This window comes from Cervus canadensis, chromosome 28, assembly GCF_019320065.1.
Source record: "Cervus canadensis isolate Bull #8, Minnesota chromosome 28, ASM1932006v1, whole genome shotgun sequence".
NCBI classification, from domain to species: Eukaryota; Metazoa; Chordata; class Mammalia; order Artiodactyla; family Cervidae; genus Cervus; species Cervus canadensis.
In genome coordinates, this window is record NC_057413.1 from 21,098,645 (window position 1) to 21,121,392 (window position 22,748).

Genomic DNA, 22,748 nt, shown 5'->3' on the forward strand with positions numbered 1-22,748 from the left:
CAAAATGTTATCTCCTTTGAGAACCAGAGTCCTCCTGCTGAGGATTTTCCTACCTAGACAATAATATCTTGAGGGAGAGCATTGCTATTTTAAATAGTCGCAGCACCAGAAGTTGTATGATATTTGGACCATTAACTTCTTAAATATTAAGTTACATGTTGGTTTTGGACTGTTACTCAACCACTTTTTTTCTTTATCAGATTTATCATTATTATTTTTCTTTCACCCAGAGATTCAGAGCATGTTGCCAGCCTGTGAACTTCTACATTCTAATACAACTTCCCTTTTATCATCCTAAGTCAGCTTTAAGAGAGGGTGAATTTTTAAACATTCCATCACTGCTATCTCTTGACCTAGTAGGAAACCATCTGAAGGGTTTTTACGTATAAAAAATAGACAATGACACAATAATAAGAGTTATAAGGAAATCTGAATAGAGATGCACACTTTGGAGTGCTCCCAACAAAAAGGAAATCACTTGAAGTTTGGAAAATCCCTGAGAAGAGAGACAAAAGATCTTATGTGACTAGAATAAAAAAGTGAATTAGGGGATGTTTCTAGGGGTCCTGTGGGATTCTAGGCTTCATAGCTCCAGAAAAATTTGAGACATTATCTAACTTTTATTATATCTTTGTGAAAGGCTTGCTTCAAGGAATTCAGATTAACTTTTCTTAATAGCCATGTACATTTTGTATATTGTTAAACTGTCACTCTTGCTTAAGATAAAAATAATATGCCCAATATAATTTTTGGTTCTCTACTCACAAAACAAAATTGTATAAAAAATTCATTTGGAGAAAAAACCTTTTCCTAACATTAAAAAAAAGCAACGGGACCTTCTGTATTAAATGATCTATTTCAGTGCATTGTGAATATTTAGAGATTACATATTTACTTTGGAGAATTTATAGCAATATGGCAATAAAATTGTAGGCAGTAAAGAGCCTTCGTAATCCACAAACACAAGGTTCATCATAAGATAGGAAGCAGGTCTAAATCCTTGGCTTGTAAATTTAATACAGGCAAGAAGACAGAGAATATGGGCAACTCCCTACCCTGTCTCCTGGTGCATTCTCCTACCTGGTTGAGTATTCAAATTCACAGCTAAGAAGGCTTATCAGGTTGACACTCCTGAAAAGTAAATAGTAGAAAAATTATTGATAAATAAAGAGTAGAAAAATATTTGATGTGATAGCTTATATTGGAATTATAGAATAAGCTCTTCATCTTCTGAAACCTCTTCTTTCTGAAATTCTGCCTGTCTTTTATGATCCACAGAGCTTTAGATATATAAACCCTGAGAGAAGGTGTCCCCTGGGTTTGTGATGATTATTTTAAGAATTAACACATTATCTTTCTTTACTTGCAATGTAAGAGAATTCTCCCTAGGGAATTCCTATCTTGAGTTCCATTTTTGTTGTTGTTCCTATTTTCTTTGCTTACTGTGTTTCTTTCTTAGTTTTAGAAACACAAACAATTTGAGACAATTCACAATGACCTTGTGTTTTCTTAAATTACCTTTCATTTCCTGGGACCAGAGGTATGGATGCACTTTCTTATCTTGGGCACTTTCCTTCAAAAACTCTGTATGAAATGGAAGGAAATTGAGCAAGGACAGTTAAAGAATGAGGGCCAGTGATATTCCATTGATCCATACAGAAAGATATCTGTATTTAAATATCTTTTAAATATTTTACTCATTTATTATTGTGGTTCTAAAAAAACAAAAAAAAAAAAAGAGGAATGTGGAGAAGTAGTATTGTTTTTGTTTCTTCTAAATCTCATTCTTCACTGTTAGTATTAACATTAAAACATTTTCTTTAATTTTGGGCTCCCTGAGCTCACATTTCTCTCTGGGAGAATGAGGCTGGTCTCTCCAATGTGTATCTTCACTTCTTCCTATATCCTTTAGGTAAAAATATTTTATCTGATTCATTCAAGAAGTGATCTAACATCTATCAAAGTTTTCTAATTACAGTTATGAATGCCATGTACTTTACCCATCTTTCTACTGCAGTTTATTTTTCTTGCTTTGCTGAAACTTATTACATATTCATCACATTAATAATTTCTTGTTGTAGGATATGTTATGAATAGAATACAAATCAATAAGAATTATTGTATACTCATTGTGTAAATTTTTGTTCTGAGTCCATGTATTTGTATTTGTTCTTCCTTGACAATCTCCAAATCTTTTTTCTTTTTCCCTACATCTTTAAAGTGATGCCAAATTTGCTAGAGGGCTTCCTGCAGGAGGCATTTATCTCTATGACTGGTTCCTTGATCCAGTTCTTTATCTTTGACTCTCCCTGGATAACTGGATGCTTCTGGGTGGTTGTCAAAGGATATAATCACTACTAGTAATTGTTAGCCACTCTGCCACTCCCAGATGGTACTTGGGGCTGGTGGGCATAGCCTGTCTATCTGGCTTAATGGTAAATGAATTGGTTGTGGCCCTGATGGGCCCAGTTGAAGTTCTGTGACCCAACCAAATTAGCCACTTTCCCTGTGACTGCATGCCTTTGATAAGCCTGACCTGCTCAGACTCTAAAGTGAGTGGTCTAGGTGACAACATTATTCATTAATTGTGTGGTCTACCTCATTATTCCCTTTGAACTCATTCTGGAATTTTCTTTAAAGCATATTGGATTCATTTTGCTTTTACTTTTTTGTGCAAATGACCTGTTTACAGTTTAATTATCTCATATTTAAATGTGATATATTGCTACTTTTATTCAGTTTTAATTTAACTCTTTGGATAGAATTAAACATTTTTTTTTGGCAAGTTTTGTTTATTTTTAAAAAGTGAATTCATTTCTATTATGGTTGTATTTTAAATCTTACTAACTTTTCTATAAAATCATTATTGTTGTAGGTAGTAACTGATTTGTATATTTTCGTTTTGTATCAGACAGCAATTACTTAAGATTCTAATTCATTTTAAATTTGCTTCTTAGTTACATAGATTTTATTGTTGTTGTTTTAAATTAACAGACTTTCAGAGCACTTTTAGGTTCACAGAAGAATTGAGCAGAAAGTACAAAGTTTCTACATAACCCCTTCTCGATTCCCACACAGCCTCCTCACTACCAGCATTTGTACCAGAGTAATACCTTTGTTACAATCAATGAACTAACACTGGCACATCATTACTTATTAAGCCCATGTGGTGGTCGTGGTTTATTTGTGAAGTCATGTCCAACTCTTGTGACCCCATGGACTGTAGCCTTCCAGGCTCCTTTGTCCATAGAGTTACCCAGACAAGTATACTGGAATCGGTTGCCATTTGCTTCTCTAGCTCACCGTTTACATTCTTTATGTTGTTCATTCTATGGGTTTGGACTAATGTATAATGTCAGGTATCTACTGTTACAGTATCACACAGAATAGTTTTCCTGCCCTAAAAATCTCTATATCTCTCCCTCCCCAGACTCCTGGCAACCACTGGTCTTTTCCAGAATGCCATGTACTTGGAATCATACAGAATGCAGCCTTTCAGATTGGCTTCTTTCACTTAGTAATATGCCTTTAAGATGCCTTCATGTCTTTTTGGGGCTTGATAGCTGTGCTTTTTTTTTTTTTAACCTGTCCATTGTATGGCTATGGCTTCCCAGGTGGCACAGTTAGTAAAGCATCTGCCTGCTAATGCAAGAGAGACAAGAGATGTGGATTCAGTCTCTGGGTTGGAAAGATCCCCTGGAAGAGGAAATGACAACCTGTTCCAGTATTTTTGCCTGGAAAATTCCATGGACAGAGGAGCATGATGGGCTATAATCCGTTGGGTCGCAAAGAGTTGGACACAACTGAAACTGAGGAGGCATGCACGTGTATGGATGCTCCAGTGTATCTGCTCACCTGTTGAAGAACATCTTGTTTACTTCTAAGTTTCAAGCGGTGGGCTTTGTAGGTGGGCTTCCCTGACAACTCAGTTGATAAAAATTCTGAGGAGACCCCAGTTTGATTCCTTGGTCAGAAAGATCCCCTGGAGAAGGGGTAAGCTACCCACTCCAGTATTCTTGGGATTCTCTGTTGGTGCAGCTGGTAAAGAATCTGCCCTCAATGTAGGAGACCTAGGTTTGATCCCTCTGCTGGGAAGATCCCCTGGAGAAGGGAAAGGTTATCCATTCCAGTATTCTGGCCTGGAGAATTTCATGGGCTGTATAGACCATGGGGTTGCAGAGTTGGACACTACTTAATGACCTTCACTTTCTTCTGTAGGTAAAACTTTTTCTTCTTTAACTTGATTCTTAGGACCCAACCAGTAAGAAAGTAGAGGTCTTTCCTCTGGTTCTAAGAGGGTAACAGGCAGGTAGGCCAGGGGTCTCCAAATGGAGGTAATGGGGTGCAAGTGTCAGACATTTTTTATCCCTCTTTTAAGCTCAGGAGGAAACAAACAAGTGTTAGATTTATCTTTTCCCCATTCTCTATACAAATCTAAAAGGAGTTTTCTCTTAAAAGTCTGTGTTGCCATGATGACACCTGGCTCCACCTGAACTTAACTTGTCTCAAACCTTGAGCTAACCAATGCATTTTTCTTATGGAAATGTTTGTCTTAAGCTATGTTGATGAACTATGTATTTACCCCAGACTCTTTCTTCAAGTCCATTCGCCTAAGACTCAGAATCCACTTGACAAATCTGTATGTTTTACTCATACTATGTTCTCTCTGTTTTCTAAGTTAATGAAACTATATATTTACTTGGAAACCTGCCTTTCTTCAAGATTCATGTCAGTCATTTTATGGCCCGGGATGACTCACCTGGTGCCAATGTTATCTCAAGATGCAAGTTGTGGGTGAGGGGCCTGGTGCCACTCTGAGTTTTGAGACATCTCCTTTCTATAATTAACAGCTTGCTAGTAGCTATATCACATCCAGCTAAAGACTAGCAGGGGGGCACTCTTTCTGCCCTCTTCTGATGTCTATGTCAGAAGCTTTCTCTATCTCTTTTATACTTTAGTAAAACTTAATTACACAAAAGCTCTGAGTGGTCAAGCCTCGTCACTGGCCTCTGATTGAATTCTTCTCCTCCAGAGGCCAAGAATCCGAGTCTTTTGTGGTTCAGCAACAACCTTTCAGTTCCTAGCAGGTAGCACTGTTGGACTAGTTTTTGGTTTCTCTTACCCAAGCTACCTCTGGTTACTTTTGAGAATTGGCACTTTCTGCCCTCGAGCACCTCTGTCAAGGTGTTACCAGTACCCCTGTTGTCACTGCTTGTGCCTCCGGGGTTGTTGGTGTCTTGCCCAGCCAGTGTCACTGGCATTACCACTTAGGGCACTGGAAAGGCCGGCACCTCCACTGCACCCAGGGTCTCCTGGGTTGCAGGCTCCAGCCACCACAGGAAAAGGGTGGGGGTGTCTGGGGAGCCAGGGTTGGGAGGTTCCCTGTATTGTCCGGGGTTGTCGGGTTCATGGGCATTGCTGCTGTGGGTGGAAGCTGCCTGGAGTTGGAGTGTCTCCACAACTAGAGCAATGGGGTCCCATGCCTCACTGTCTCTACCACTTGGATCCCTGTGGCCACAGGGACTGCTGAGGCTCAGAGGCTGGAGTCGCATGCTGCCTCCCCTGAAGCTATCATGTTTTCTGGGGCCGTAGGCTCAGCTGCTGTCCCTGGAGGTTGGAAATTACTATCCCCACCCCTCCTCTGCTCCTGGTTGTGCCTTTTCTATATGTTCCAGTCCAAATGCTTATATGCACAGATGTGTGGAATGCTCTGGCATTGTGGGTTGTTGGGCAGACGCAACTTTGTTGAGTTATGGATGCTTTACTGGTTTTAGATGGAAGGGGAGCGACAAAGAGAGCCATTCAGCTATGATGCTGACATCACCCTGAGCCCGTATATATTGCTGAGGAGACTACCGGGAAGAATTGTGAAAGTTCTGAGCAATTTCTTTTAGTTGACAATTATAAAATACATAAAGAATTAGATGAGCTAAAAACCAAACCATTCAGCTTTCAAGCAGAATTTAGAGGAAAATTAAAGAAGCCAGGACAGTCCAGACTCAAAAGTTTAACTGTATGTAAGTCCTAGATACTCTACATGGTAGAAGGTTATCAAAGTAAAAATGGCCTCAGGGCAGAGATCAAATTCTGAGGTGCTGGGAGTAAAATGTGGCCTTTGGTTAGAGATCTCAAGGTTGTGGCTGTAAGATCCTTTGTTGGGACTTCAGTAAAATAAAGAGGAAACCTAGTTTAGATTCTAAAAAAACTTAAGGTCAGATCTCCTAGACTCTCTGTGCTAGATTTGAAATCCTCTAAGAATCTTAAGGACATGACTTATACACCTTTTCAACCAGACAAAAATGTTCCTAGAAATCTTAACAATATTGTTCCAAAGTATCCTGACCCTCAGCCCAACTCAGAGAAAAGCCTGTATCAAAGAGCTTTGTGAATATGGCATTTGTCTAATTGAGTATATCTTAATAATAATTGTAAGGCCCTAAAATAAAAGAATTTCATTGGCATCATCATTTTCAATTTCATCATATTGGGCTTTAGGGGGCAAATTTAGAAAAATGCCCCCAGCTAGAGTTCAGTACTGCTCTGTTGCTGTTACGTGCCTCCCATTTTTCCCTTTTGCAATAAAAGTTTTCTGTTTTGGTCATTCTATACCTATTGTATCATTATTTTGAGTTTGTGATGGGCAGATAATCTGACTCTTTAGTTCTAAGTTCTTCAGAATACAAGAAATCATACTTGAAGGATCTACACAAGAAGCCCCATTTGTACCTTGATTTGATGAAAAGACCTGGACTTTGAGCTGAAGTTGTAATGTGATATATTTTAGAACTAGGGGAGGGAGTAAGTGTCCTTTTACATGGGGACAATGAAAGTTATTTGTAGTTAGTGGTGGGACTGATGAGCCACAATGCTTTGACACTCTTTCCGTTGAGAGATAGGATTTATTTCCTCTCTCTATGAAGAATTCTGAGTTTGGCCTGTGACTTCTTAAACTAATAGAATATGATAGAAGTGATGTTAATTCTGGTTATGGGTTTTTTCTTTCAATGACTAACAGCTTTTGCCTTGGTTTGTTGGCCCCCCCATGTTGAAGGTTTGCCCTGCATTATCCTTCTGAAGAAGCACAAGGTAGTCACAAGGAGAAAGTGGAGAAAGAAAGGAAAAAAGGGAAAGATTTTATCAGTTCCTAGCTATTCCATGTCCAACTGTTATGAGGAGAAACCAGATAAAGAGAGAAACACAGGGAAAGACTTAATCAGCTCCCAGCTATTCCATGTCCAATTGTTCAGGTTAACCTAATTGAGAGGCCCCAGACTTTCTTTAGCAGAGTTAACTATTGCTGTTTTCCTCCTGCCCCAATCTCTGACCCACAGAATAATAAAATTTAATGAAACAAGTGGTTTTAAGCCAGTAAATTTTGGAGTACTAGTGTGTTATCTGTCAGTTCAGTTGCTAGGTTGTGTCTGCATCTTTGCAACCCCATGGATGCAACATGCCAGGCTTCCCTGTTCATCACCAACTCCAAGAGCCTGCTCAGACTCATGTCTATCAAGTCGGTGATGGCATCCAACCATCTCATTCTCTGTTGGTCCCTTCTCCTGCCTTCAATCTTTCTCAGCATCAGGGTCTTTTCCAATGAGTCAGTTCTTTTCATCAGATGGCCAAAGTATTGGGGCTTCAGCTTCAGCATCCGTCCTTCCAATGAATATTCAGGACTGATTTCCTTTAGGATTGACTGTTGGTATTAACACTAAGCTATTTCCTTTAATTTTGGAATTCCCAAGCTCACATTTCCCCCTAGGAGAATGAAGCTGGTCTCTCCAATGTGTATCTTCACTTCTTGCTATATCCTTTAGGTAAAAGTATTCTATATGCCTTCTCCAAAGGATATTTATATGTGTTCTGACATCTATCCAGGCTTTTTAATTCCAATTATAAATGACATACCCTTTGTCCATTTTCCTATTGCAAGTCACATTTTTGCTATTTAGAAGTTCATTATATGTTCATCACATTAATAATTTCTTATTCTAGTGTATACTATGACTATAACACAAATAAATAGCAATTATTGTGTGCTCATTGTGTAAGTTATGTTTCTTTTTTGCAAAGCATATTATATTTATTCGAATTTGCATTTTAGGGTTTAAAAATATAAGTCAAGATCTCAATTCATAAAACAAATAGAAGGTGGTTAGCAGGTTACAAAAAGCCAAGAAGTCATTCTTTTTCATTTTTTTATTGAAGGATAATTGCTCTGCAGAATTTTGTTATTTTCTGTCAAACCTCAACCTGAATCAGCCATAGATATACCTATATCCCCTCCCTTTTGAACTTCCCTCCCATCTCCGTCCCCATCCCACCTCTCTAGGGTGATACAGAGCCCCTGTTTGAGTTTTTTGCTGCCGCTGTTGCTGCTAAGTCGCTGCAGTCTTGGCCGACTCTGTGCGACCCCATAGACAGCAGCCCACCAGGTTCCGCAGTCCCTGGGATTCTCCAGGCAAGAACACTGGAGTGGGTTGCCATTTCCTTCTCCAATGCGTGAAAGTGAAAAGTGAAAGTGAAGTCGCTCAGTCATGTCTGACTCTTAGTGACCCCATGGACTGCAGCCCACCAGGCTCCTCTGTCCATGGGATTTTCCAGGCAAGAGTTCTGGAGTGGGCTGCCATTGAGTTTCTTAGCCATACAGCAAATTCCCATTGGCCATCTATTTTACATATGTTAATGTAAGTTTCCATGTTACTCTTTCCATATATCTCACCCTCTCCTCCTCTCTCCCTCTGTCCACACGTCTATTCTCTATGCCTGTTTCTCCATTGCTGCCCTGTAAATAAATTATTCATAACCATTTTTCCAGATTCCATGTATATGCATTAGAAAATGATATTTATCTCTCTCTTTCTGACTTACTTCACTCTGTATAATAGGTTCTAGGTTCATCCACCTCATTAGAACTGACTCAAAGGTATTCCTTTTTGTGGCTGAGTAATATTCCATTGTGTATATGCATCACAACTTCTTTATCCATTCATCTGTTGATGGATATCTATGTTGCTTCCATGTTCTAGCTATTGTAAATAGTGTTGCAATGAATAATGGGATACATGTGTCTTTTTCAATTTGGTTTCCTCAGGGTATTTGGCTAGGAGTGGGGTTGCTAGGTATTATGGTAGTTTTTCAGTGGAAACAGTGGCTGACTTTATTTTTGGGGGCTCCAAAATCACTGCAGATGGTGACCACAGCCATGAAATTAAAAGACGCTTACTCCTTGGGAGGAAAGTTATGACCAACCTAGACAGCATATTAAAAAGCAGAGACATTACTTTGCCAACAAAGGTCCGTCTAGTCAAGGCTATGGTTTTTCCAGTAGTCATGTATGGATGTGAGAGTTGGACTCTAAAGAAGGCTGAGCACCAAATAATTGATACTTTTGAACTGTGGTGTTGGAGAAGACTCTTGAGAGTCCCTTGGACTGCAAGGAGATCTACCCAGTCCATCCTAAAGGAGATCAGTCCTGGGTGTTCATTGGAAGGACTGATGTTGAAGCTGAAACTCCAATACTTAGGCCACCTGATGCAAAGAACTGACTCATTTGAAAAGACCCTGATGCTGGGAAAGATTGAGGACAGGAGGAGAAGGGGATGACAGAGGATGAGATGGTTGGATGGCATCACTGACTCAACGGACATGAGTTTGAGCAAGCTCTGGGAGTTGGTGATGGACAGGGAGGCCTGGCATGCTGCAGTCTATGGGGTCGCAAAGAGTCAGAAGTGGCTGAGAGACTGAACTGAACTGATGGTAGTTTTATTCCTAGTTCTTTAAGGCATCTCCATACCTTCTTCCACGGTGGCTGTATCAATTTACATTCCCACCAACAGTGCAAGAGTGTTCCCTTTTCTCCACACCCTCTCCAGCATTTATTGTTTGTAGACTTTTTGATAATGGCCATTCTGACTGGTGTGAGGTGATATCTCATTATAGTTTTGATTTGCATTTCCCTAATAAGGAGTGATACTGAGCAACTTTTCATGTGTTGTTAGCCATCTGTATGTCTTCTTTGGAGAAATGTTTGCTTAGGTTTTTTCCCCACTTTTTGATTGGGTTTTTTTTTTTTTTTTCCTGGTATTGAGTTGTATGAGTTGCTTGTATCTTTTGGAAATTAATCCTTTGTCACTTGTTTCATCTGCTATTATTCCCATTCTGAGGGTTGTTTTTTCACTTTGCTCATAGTTTCCTTTGCTGTGCAAAAGCTTTTGAGTTTAATCGGGTCCCACTTGTTTACTTTTGTTTTTATTTCCATTAGTCTAAGAGGTGGGTCATAGAGAGTCTGGCTTTAATTTAAGTCATCGAGTATTCTGCTTATGTTTTCCTGTAAGAGTTTTATATTTTTTGGTCTTACATTTAGGTCTTTAATCCATACTGAGTTTATCTTAGTGTATGGTGTTAGGAAGTGTTTTAATTTCATTCTTTTACATGTAGCTGCCCAATTTTCCCAGCACCATTTATTGAAGAGGCTGTCTTTGCCCCATTGTATATTCTTGCCTCCTTTGGCGAAAATAAGGTATCCATAGGTGCATGGGTTTATTTCTATGCTTTCTATCTTGTTCCATTGGTCTGTTTCTGTTTCTGTGCTAGTACCATACTGTCTTGGCGATTGCAGCTTTGTAGTATAATCTGAAGTCAGGAAGGTTGATTTCTCCAGCTCCATTCTTCTTTCTCAAGACTGCTTTGGCTATTCGGGGTCTTTTGTGTTGTATAGGGTGAGATTTCTGCTGAGTTTTCATTTGTTTGTCTTTTTCCTCTGATGGGCAAGGCTGAGTGAGGTGGTAATCTTGTCTGCTGATGATCGGGTTTGTATTTTTGTTTTGTTTGTTGTTTAGATGAGGCGTCCGCACAAGGTGCTACTGGAGATTGGGTGATGCCAGGTCTTGTATTCCAGTGGTTTCCTATGTGTGAGTTCTCACTATTTGATACTCCCTAGGGTTAGTTCTCTCATAGTCTATGGCCTTGGAGTCAGTGCTCCCACTCCAAAGGCTCAGAGCTTGATCTCAGAAGGACAAGACTGACAACAAAATTTGTGCTCAAGATGCAGACCTTCTTTGCAGGAACTCTTGTCAGTAATATTCTTAATCAATTTCAGCACCTCAGAGTCAATACCAGCCATGTGGGCATTTTCACCTTTAGATAATGGTCCAGCAACAGAGATAAATATCAGTGACAAGAGATCCCAGATCCTGGACGTCCAGGCTGTGGAGCAATCGCCAACATGTAAGTTATGTTTCTGAGTCTAACTGTTTGTATTTTTATCCTTCTTTGACAATCTCTACATGTTTAAATTGATGCCAAAAGTGTTAGAGGACTTTCTGCAAAAGGCATTCATCTCTATAATTGGTTCCTTGATCCAGTTCTTTATCTTTGGCTCTCCAGGGACAATAGGTTGTCAAGGAATATAATCACTACTGAATAATTGTTACCCACTCTGCCACTTACTCCCAGGCAGTACTTAGGGCTGGTGGGCATAGCCTGGCTCTTTGGCTTCATGGTAGATGGATTTGTTAGGGGTTTGGCTAAAAAAACTGAGTGAACTTTGTGGCCAATTCAATACTTTATCCTTCTGGGCTTCATAGTACGGCTAACCATAATGTTCTTAAATATTCTTTTGTCACTGGGAATTTTTAGTTGTATTCCATTCTTTCACTATACAAGCATTGTTTATTTCCAGAATTTACTTTAATGTATTCTTCGTGGTTTGATTGCCATGTCTAAGTATATGGATATTTTAAAAATATTTAAGCTGAATGCAATTCACTTATTCATTTTAACTTTTTGCTTTATTTTTATCTTTTTACTGTAGGTCATGGTTGGTTATCTATTTTAAATATAGCAGTGTGTACATGTCAATCCCATCTGTCCATTGACTGATGAATAGATAAAGGTGATGTGGAACATATATTCAGTGGAATATTACCCAGCAATTCAAAAGAATGAAATAATGCCATTTGCAGCAAAATGGATGGAGCTGGGGATTTTCATACTGAGTGAAGTTAGTCAGCAAAAGACAAATATCATATAATATCTCATACAGTCTAAAAAAAGATATAAATGAACTTATTTACAAAACAGAAAGAAACTCACAGAGTTAGACAATGAATTTATGGTTATCAGAGAGGAAAAGTGAGGGGGAGGTATAGATTGGTAGCTTGGGATTGTCATTTTAACAAATTAATAGAACAGTCTGAAAAAATGAGGCATTAAAAGGGGAAAAGGTGCATAGGACCAGTTTCTATTCTCTTACTCATGATGATTATACTGGTGTTACTGATGCAGAGAGAACTGAAGATGGTAAACTGTAAGGTGACTCTGATGACAGAAAGATGATGTTGACTACAATAAAACTGATGGTGATGATCTTCATTATTAAACTGGTGATAGAAATGGCAATAGTGATTAAAATGTTGGTAAAGATGGGAATAGATGATCACATTTCAATAGTATTATTTTTATAAGGCAATATAAAGAGTAGCTCATCCAATCAAATCTTAAGAATATTATATCTATATAATATACTTAATTATATGTTATAATGTAATATATATTATATTCCCTTTGACATATTACTGGTATAATGTTTTGAGATAATAACAGATTAATATATAATATATGTACACCTATAGCTGGAATACATATACAAGCTTGCACCCAGAGTGGAACCTAGAAGCAAGGTCTCCAAATTTCTATTTAGTGTTCTTTTCAATATACCATATCATGCTGTGTGACATGTGACAGCCTTGGTGTTAACTGACTCACTTTGTCAGTGTGGTGGTGAATTGTGCATTTTTTTCCCAATACTTGTTTCTGGGAATTATTCCTAAGGCCATGAACTCTCTATGCCCAGAATCCTTTTCAGGGATCCCTTCACATCCTTATTTCTTAAACTATAAATGAAAGGATTGAGAGTGGGAGTTACCAGGGTGTACATGACAGCAGCACCCAGCTCCCCAGAGGCATGGGAAGCTGACGGGGACTTCAGGTAGGTGGCAAAGACCGAGCTGTAGAAGAGGATGACCATGGAGAGGTGGGAGCTGCATGTGGCCAGGGCTTTCTTTTTGCCCTGTGCTGACGGGACCCCAGCTACAGCAAGGAAAATATGGGCATAAGAGCTTATGATGCAGAGGAGAGGGCTGATTCCTAAGAGTCCTGTCAGAACCATCATCAGGTCCTCATTGAGGTGCGTATCAGAGCAGGAAAGTCTAAAGAGTGGTCCAAAATCACAGAAAAAGTGGGGAATTTCTTGATTAGTGTAGAATGCGAGCTGGGATAGCATCAAGGTTTGGATCAAAGAGTCAGAGTGGGCCACCCCCCATGACCCACCCACCAGAAGCCCACATCTGCAAGGAGTCATCAGGAGTGGATAGTGCAGAGGATGGCAGATGGCAGCATAGCGGTCGATAGCCATGACAGTCAAAAGCAGGTTGTCCATATTAGCAAAAACTGCAAAGAAATATAACTGGGCCAGGCACTCAGAGAAGGAGATAGATCCATTGCTGGTCCACAGAGCCTCCAACATTTTGGGGGCGGTGGTGGTAGTGAAGCAGAGGTCGACCAGGGAGAGCTGGCTGAGGAAGAAGTACATGGGGGTGTGGAGGTGGAGGTCAGCTCCGATAGCCAGCAGCAGTAGCGCGTTTCCTGAGACACTCAGCAAGTAGAGGGCCAGGAGGAGACCAAAGAGGAGCTGCGGTTTGTCTGGGTCACTGGACAGCCCTGAGAGGACAAAAGCAGGGTTCTTGGTGCAGTTCATTTCAGGTCTTGATGGGCTACAAGAAAAGAATCACCTTAAAAAGAGATTTCACTCACTGTTAGCTACTGAAGTGTATTGTAGCTAACCTCGAAGGTTCTCTTATCAGTTGGTTTCCTTATACCACAAATATGAGGAATGAAGAAAAGAAACTCAATCAGCAATGGGAGGGACAGGATTTGCACTTTCTGAAGGATGATCTAAGTGAGAAGGGGTCAAAAATGAGGGAATGAAAGGAACACCAGGAGCTTCCTAGAGTTCTTTAAGGGTAACAGAGTTCTCTTAGTCTTCATATTATTGGATGGCATAAGTACTTGTTTATGAATCAGTTTTTATTACAAGAACATGAGCCTACTAAGGCAAAGACTGCATCTCAGTACTTAGCTTAGTGTTTGGCTCATCATAGGAGCTTGGTGAAAGCTTCTACCCATCTACACAATCACTACTCTAGTTTAAGTTATTGTTAATGACTAGAGTCCTGCTGACCTCTGAACTGCTTTAATAGTCCCACTCTTGCCTCATTCAATATGTTCTCCACACTGCCACCAGAGTGATCTTTTCAAAAAATAAACTCTGATCATGTCTGTTATTTGCTTAAAAAGGGGTGTCCAGAGAACCATTGGGCTTGTGAAGGAACAAAAATCCCCACTCTATCTAACAAAGCTCAATGTATCTTGACCTCCAGATATCTCAGAAGCTTCATCTACCACTAAAGTCCCCTCATTCTCTGTTCCCTAGCCACTCTGGCTGCCTTGCATTTCTTCCTGTGTGACTGTGTTCCTTTGCTTCATTCTGAGTCAACTCCTTTTCATCCTTTCACAGTCTCAGATTAATTAGTGACTTTCTTAGGAAAGTTTTCCCTTGTCTCTTTGATTAAGTCAAACCTACCTTTCATATGCTACCACACATAGCACTTTCATAGAATTGCTATAGGTGTCATATGAACAATGTTGTTCATATTTATTTTGTTAAAATATTTATTTAAGATATTTAGTTACTGTTGGACTCCCTCACGGGGCCATAAAGTACATTAAGGCAAATACTGTATCTGGTTTTCTTCTCCCTTGTGTCCCCAGGGTCGGCATCCATGAAGCAGTATTTGTCACAAGATGAATAATTAATTAATTAATTGATAGTGAGGACATGAGAGGGTCATATGTTTTCCTCCCCAAGTGTTGAAATGTTCTCCCCCAAACTCACCTCCCATCTAAGCTGCCATATAACATTGAGCAGAGTACTATGTGCTATACAGTAGGTCCTTGTTACTTATCCATTTTAAATGTAGCAGTGTGTACATGTCCATCCCGAACTCCCTAACTATCCCTCCCCTCCAGCAACCACAAGTTTGTTCTGTGTTTGTGAGTTTATTTCTGTCATAACCGGATAACTTTTAAATTATATCTTCCATCCATCTTCTTTTCTAAACTCTAGACACATATATTTTACTTCCTATTAGATATGTCCTTATGAATGTCTGTTAGAAGTTTTATGGTCTAAGACATTTCTTAGAGTTCAATTGATTTACATATGGATTTAGAAACAGATACAGATGTAGCCCTCAAGCACAGAACTTCCATCCACTGTGTTCAACTCTGAAGTCTGAGCCTGTTACTCTATTTGTCAAATGCTACCTTCCACACTTACCTACTGGTGTTCATAATCTTCAACCCATGAGTTGATCTATGTATTCTATCCTTTGATATATGTATTCTATCCAGTGCTCTTATTAAGCGAGTGGGATATTCCAGAGATTCCAGAATCCTTTGCCTACATTGGTGAGATGATGTTCATAGCTAGCAAAGATGTAGCTCAGGAGCTGAGTATTAATGATATTCGTGTCTCTTGGGATTGGAAAGTGTTGGTTAGCATTAGGAATCTTTCTCGTCCTTGGAGACTGTCCCCAGAGTTACTCATTAATGGCAAATCTTAAGGAATTTTCCATAGAAAAAGTTGGCTATAAATGGCATTGAGGAATAAAATCAATAAATAATAGAGGTTTGCTATTAAGAATAACTTGGAAGTAAAATCAGAAAGAGTACCTAAAACTCACCATTTCTTTCTGGTTACTGCTTTGCTTCCTAAGTCAGATTATTTTGAAGAGGTGAGCATGTGACCATAACATTTCATAGCCCTTTATATATATATATATATATATATATATATATACATGCATATATATACACACATTTTGAGCAATCCTTTTTCTGTCTTTTGTATAAATATAGTGAGAGATTGAAATATTCAGGCTGTCCATATGTCAACTACTCTTGGATATCTGACAAGCATATCAAATTTAATTTTATCTAAATAAGAACTTTTATCCCAACCTCTTAACTTTTCCTTGTTTCTAGTCTGATATTTACCATTTTAATAACAAGGTTTGTGGTATATCATTTCTTGAATTCATAAGGGAATCACATTCATCCATTAAAGACTATCAATATGGAGTTATAAACAAGTAGAAGTTCATTTTTCTCTCAGTGAAGTTCAAGTAGGTAGTCAGGTGAGGATGTGGTGGGTCATTGTAGACTAAACCTCTCTCTGTCCTTAGCATTGATTTTTATCCTCAAGGTCAACTGCTGGAGCTGCATTAGTTTTGGTAATCATACTATTTTCCTGGGGAAATTTTCCACATCTAATTGTCTAGAACTTAATCCCTTATTTCTGGACACTCTCCTTGGTTTCATTGATCTATGAATCCATTTTTATGCCACTATCATATTGCTTTGACTACTATAGGTTTGTAATATTGTTTGAAATCAGGGAGAGTAATACATCCAGCTTTGTTCTTCTTTCTCAAGATTGCTCAAACCTAGGCTCTCAGCGTGATTCTCCACTGACCTGGGCGAGGGTCAATGCAGTCAGCAGGCAGCCATTTCTCTTATCCTTCTAATGCAGTTTGTCTTGGTCTCTGTGCTGCTTTGGCCTCAACTCTGTGGTCCATAATTTTCTCAGTGATGTCTTATCCATGAATATTTGTTAGTTGTTCTTTTTTCAAGAGGGAGTAAAGTTGGGAACAATCTATGTTGCCATCTTGGTGACATCACTCTTCTATAGTAATTTGAAATACTTTTATCTTTTAGCATTAAAGTGACTTAATCACCATAACAATATTATTCAGAACTTGACTATATTTTTTCCACTAGAATCTACTATTTATGGGACAAAATAGTAGATCTTTGCAAAGATCTGTGCAACACATCACAAACATTATTTCAATTGTTTCTCAAGGTAGGTATCATATCCATGTGCTGCAGAGAAAACAAAAGTTTCAGAAAAAATAAGCCATTTACTCATGATTACATTGTTAGGAATAGCTGAACCACAATTTGATCCTAATCTGACCCTAGCCAGCCCAATAACAAGGAAAATAAATGAAAGTTTTCAATTTTGGATATTAAGAAATAAAGTTCTTTATTCACAGATAACAATGTATAATAGAGATTTAAAAGAATCTATAAAGATCTATTAGAAAGTATATGTACATATGGAAGACCATTGAATGTAAGGTTAATATACAAAAATCTACCAGATTGCTATATACTGATCACAACAATTAGACAATTAAATTTTTAAAATTACAACTTAAAGTATCATCAAGTACATAGAGATAAATCAAATAAAAGATGTCTGAAACTACTACATTCAAAATTGTACATCATTTATGACAGGATTTTTAAGAACTTAAAGTACCGAAAAGTACCCTGTTCATAAATTACCCTGTTTATATAAATTAGAAGAGGCAAACTTTTAAAGAAGATTGTTCAGTTTGATCTGTGGAGTCAATGTACTTCAGTCAACATCTTAATAGGTTTTTTTTTAATTAACAACTTGGTTCTAAAACATATTTATCCATATGTTTATCCATATTTATCCATATGCAAAAGATGGAGTAGACCATAAGATCTGAAGAAGCAGAGATGGAAAACTTAGATACTTAATATAAAAAGCTGTATAACTGCAATAATTAATAGAGTTTAATAGAATAGGCATAAATACATAAATCAATTGAACAGATGAGAGACTTCCATACATATACAATTACTAAACTTATTACAAAGGCACCAACTGAAATTCTTTGGGGGGAAAAGTTTGTTTCCAATTAATTATTGTAATTAATTGGATGTCAATGAGTAAAATGAACAATGACATCCTCCTTATGCCATCACAAAAATTGTTTTCCAATGGATTATGGAACTAAATAGAAAATGTAAAATAATAACACTCCTAGGATATAACATTGGTATTTTTAAAAGAGTTTTTCTGCTTTAAGATTTTTAAAATTTCTGTTTTCATTATTTAATAGGTTCAGAATGATATAACTACATTTATATTGATTTTACTTATACTGGCCAATTTTTGCTGTGCTTCTCATACCTGAAGATCTACATTTCTATGAATTCTGGGAAAAAAGCCTTTAAAGTTATTTCTCTGAATACTGCCTGTTACACATTCCCTCAATTGCATGGAAAGTAGATCTTTCTGGCACCATTATTAGACTGATATTGAGTTTTTTTCCTATCTTTTATGATATCTAAGCTCTTTTTCATGCTTTCTTTTTAAAATTTTTTTTCTCATTCTGTGAGAAATTCTTGGATCTGTCAGCTAGCTTCTCCTGCCTTTTCTTGCATTTTATCTGCTGCTCGTATCATCCATTCTTTTACATTTTGGTCACTGTATATTATACTGACATGATTTTTTTTTTGCTTATTTGTCAAATGTGCCTTTAAAAAACATATTAGTTTAAGTGTCTGTATTTATTCCTATAAGCATTTTATGAGTCATTTATTGTTTGTTTTTTTCAACTTCTCACTCACATGAAAGACAAGGATGCAACACAAATGACATAATCAGACTTTTCCCTGGTGACCATGTGTGTTACCAACTGAAGCCCTGTAAGATTAATAGAGCATTAGTTGGACCCTTAAACAGACAGAAAACATTGAGGGCCAGGTGGTTCTCTTATGTGTTTACATACTGTATAATATTCTAAACTTGATTGTAACTCAGAAAAAAAAATGAGTTGTTGTTTTCTTCGATAGACATGAGCCAGATAGCATTGTACAGATGACCTTACAATCACTGTCCTCAAAGAAAAAAAAATATGACAAAGATGAATGACATATGACAAAGACAACAATAAGAAAATAAGAGATTAGAAGCACAGTAAACAATGGAATAAAAATTAGACAAAATGTGGTACAGAAATTTTGAAGGAATTACCTTATTAATGAGGAGGGACCCTTGAACTGAAACAAAACCAAAGTCTGTCTATACATTGTCTAATAAGAGTCTTGATTAAGGCAAAGGGACCTGGAGAAATTAAAAGTGAAAGAAAAGACAGGTAGCTACTAAGCAAAGAAAGCACAGGAGACAATAATAACCTGAGATAAAGTATGAGTCAAAGTGAAAATAAAAAATTAAACAGGAAAACCAGAAGAGATTAAAAAAAGAAATGGGTCAGAAAGGATAATTAAGTTGGAGTCTTCACTGTTAAAAATATTTATATTTTCACCATACTTGGCATTGTACTACTGCTACTGCTACTGCTAAGTCACTTCAGTCAGGTCCGGCTCTGTGGGACCCCATCCCTGGGATTCTCCAGGCAAGAACACTGGAGTGGGTTGCCATTTCCTTCTCCAATGCATAAAAGTGAAAAGTGAAAGTGTACAGTGAGATTTAAATCCACTGTATTTACAAGAATAGTTTTTGGATAACTATGTCGATGTTTTCATTGTTCAGAGACAGTCCACTGGTATGACTTTCCTTATAATGAGTTATGCTTGAGCTTTAAGTTCTTGATTGACTCTGTCATATTTTTCCAATATATTTTGATTTGTTTCTCAGGGAGGAATGAATAGATGTGACTCAGCAAAAGAGATAGGCTTTTCTTTTCTTGAAAACTTTATTACAGCTGCCTTCATGGCTTTGTTTCTCAAGTTTTAGATCATCAGATTAAGTGTTGGAGGCAAAATATTATAAAAAAACAATATAAAAATAGTAGGCTTCCCTCATAGCTCAGTTGGTAAAGAATTCACCTGCAATGCAGGAGAATGGTTCAATTCCTGGGTCAGGAAGAGCCGCTGGAGAAGGGATAGGCTACTCTCTCCAATATTCTTAGGTTTCCCTTGTGGCTCAGCTGGTAAAGAATTCACCTGCAATATGGGAGACCTGGGTTCAATCCCTGGATTGGGAAGATTCCCTGGAGAAGGGAAAGGCTACCCACTCCAGTATTCAGGCCTAGAGAATTCCAATGACTGCATAAGTCCATGGGGCCGCAAACAGTCAGACATGACTGAGCTTCACTTTCACTTTCAAGTAAAGTCTAATGCAGTTGGAGAGTCAGTATGTGGCTTTAGAAACTCAAAAGATACCAGTAGAGACAAACAATATGATGATAGCTGGTGGAGGGGGCAGCAAGGCAAAAGGCCTTTGCTCAGTAGATGGGATATTCAACACTGTAGAGAATGTGTGTGTGTGTGTGTGTGAATCAAATGGAAATGAAGCAAAGAAATGCCATCAAGGACAGGAAGCCAGTAACCCCAAGCTCACTGACATACTCATTGGAACAAGTGGGTTTTAGGAGCTGGGAGATATCACAGAAGAGTTTGTGAATTCTATTGGCACCATAGAAATGATGGAGAAAGTAGCAGATGTACACATAACTTCAAAGATGACCCCACTGATCCAAATTGCTAACATTTCATGAGTACAGACGTTGATATTCATGACGATTTCAGAGCGCAGAGGAAAGCAGACAGATGGCCCATAGAGATCATAAGGCATCACTGTGAGCATGGCCATCTCTGCAGAACCACAGAGACTGAAAGCCCAACACTGCAATATGCATTCCCAGAGGGGAATATTGCTACTATGCATAATCAAGTTGCAAATGAACCTTGGTACAGTCACAGAAATATAACATCGGTCCAAGAAGGAAAGATGTTTCAAGAAGAAATATATGGGTAAATAGAGACTGCTAGCACTGTTTATAATAGCCAGGACATGGAAGCAACCTAGATGTCCATCAGCAGACGAATGGATAAGGAAGCTGTGGTATATATACACCATGGAATATTACTCAGCCGTGAAAAAGAATTCATTTGAATCAGTTCTAATGAGATGGATGAAACTGGAGCCCATTATACAGAGTGAAGTAAGCCAGAAAGATAAAGAACATTACAGCATACTAACACATATATATGGAATTTAGAAAGATGATAATGATAACCCTATATGCAAAACAGAAAAAGAGACACAGATGTACAGAACAGACTTTTGGACTCTGTGGGAGAAGGCAAGGGTGGAATGTCTCGAGAGAACAGCATGTATATTATCTATAGTGAAACAGATCACCAGCCCAGGTGGGATGCATGAGACAAGTGCTCGGGCCCGGTGCACTGGGAAGACCCAGAGGAATCGGGTGGAGAGGGAGGTGGGAGGGGGGATCGGGATGGGGAATACATGTAGATCCATGGCTGATTCATGTCAATGTATGACAAAACCCACTACAATATTGTAAAGTAATTAGCTTCCAACTAATAAAAAAAAAAAAAATAGAGACTGCTATCCATGGAAGTTTCAGTGATAATGAAAATATTACCAGTTAAAGCCACTAAGTATAAGACTAACAATGGAGAAGTGAAAGAATATAATAATTTATTTATTCTTAATATTTCTCTTATATTACATCATGTCACTTTGCTTTATAGTTTGTTGAAATAAGTGGAGAATATAAAAGCAAAGCAAAAGAGTAGAAAAAATTCTGTAAATCAACATTTTCCATGACCAGAAGTTGAGGAAAAAAAAGCCACAAATAAGATAGCAGATATTCTTGAGATGTCTTTTCAACCTGCCTCCATTTTTAATAAAAATTCATAGTAATTAGGTGTTTGACCATTGAGTTCTAAAAATATTGGAATTATTTGAAGTTAAATTACTGGTTATTTTCTGTTCATTCGTGATTACAATATAATTTTATTTATTATTTTGCCTCCCTGCTTAGATAACAAGGAATCATGACGTACCTCTTAAAAATTCCCCTTAAATAGTATGTTAACTGGTGAGTAAACATTTAATTTTCTAACTGAGTAATTATATCTTAAATTAAAATTCTCAAAATCTGAAAGCATAATAATTTTACTTCTCACATTAAAATGTGCTAACCTGGAGGGGTCATTTGAAGTGAAGTCGCTCAGTTGCGTCCGACTCTTTGCGACCCCATTGATTGTAGCCTAGGAGGCTCCTCCGTCCATAGGATTCTCCAGGCAAGAAGACTGGAGTGGGTTGCCATTTCCTTCTCCAGGGGATCTTCCTGACCCAGGGATTGAACCTGGGTCTCCCACATTGGAGGCAGATGCTTTAACCTCTGAGCCACCAGGGAACAGGCTTAAAAAACTCTACACGATACATGGGCAATAGAGGCAAATTTCTATAACTAAATCCAGAGAAGAGTTTGTTGAGATATATAGCAAATCTATTTTATCACTGGTATCTCAAAAACAAATTCAGCATTAGACTTCCATGGCTGATGTTTCATTTGTTCACTTTTCATTTCTACTACCTAAGAATGTATTGTTGAACACTAGAAAAGCCTTTTCCAGGTACACATGTATAGATGGGCTTCCCAAGTGGCGCTAGGGGTAAAGAACCCTCCTGGTAATGCAAGAGATGTAAGAGACATGGATTCAGTTTGTGGGTCTGGAAGATCCCTGGAGGAGGAAATGGCAATCCACTCCAGTATTCTTGCCAGGAAAATCCCATGGACAGAGGAGCCTGGAGGGCTACAATCCAAAGGGTCACAAAGAGTCAGACCTGACAGAAGTGATGTAGTGTGTATGCATATATATATGTATTTATATATGTATATATGTATTTATATCTATCTATATATATGTATTTATATATTTGATAAACAATTTGAGAAGCAATATAATTTCACATCTCAACTATCTCATTGCCTGTTTATGCTTCAGAGGAGTTCATAGACTTCAAG

The 22,748-nt window shown here is 38.1% G+C and overlaps 1 protein-coding gene across 1 annotated transcript; it reads right to left on the minus strand.

Moving 5' to 3' along the window:
- Positions 1-12,826: 12,826 nt before the first annotated feature.
- On the minus strand, positions 12,827-13,756 carry LOC122429237 (olfactory receptor 24-like). The gene has a single exon (XM_043449476.1). The coding sequence runs from the start codon at positions 13,754-13,756 to the stop codon at positions 12,827-12,829; it is 930 nt and encodes a 309-aa protein (XP_043305411.1).
- Between the last annotated feature and the right edge of the window lie 8,992 nt (positions 13,757-22,748).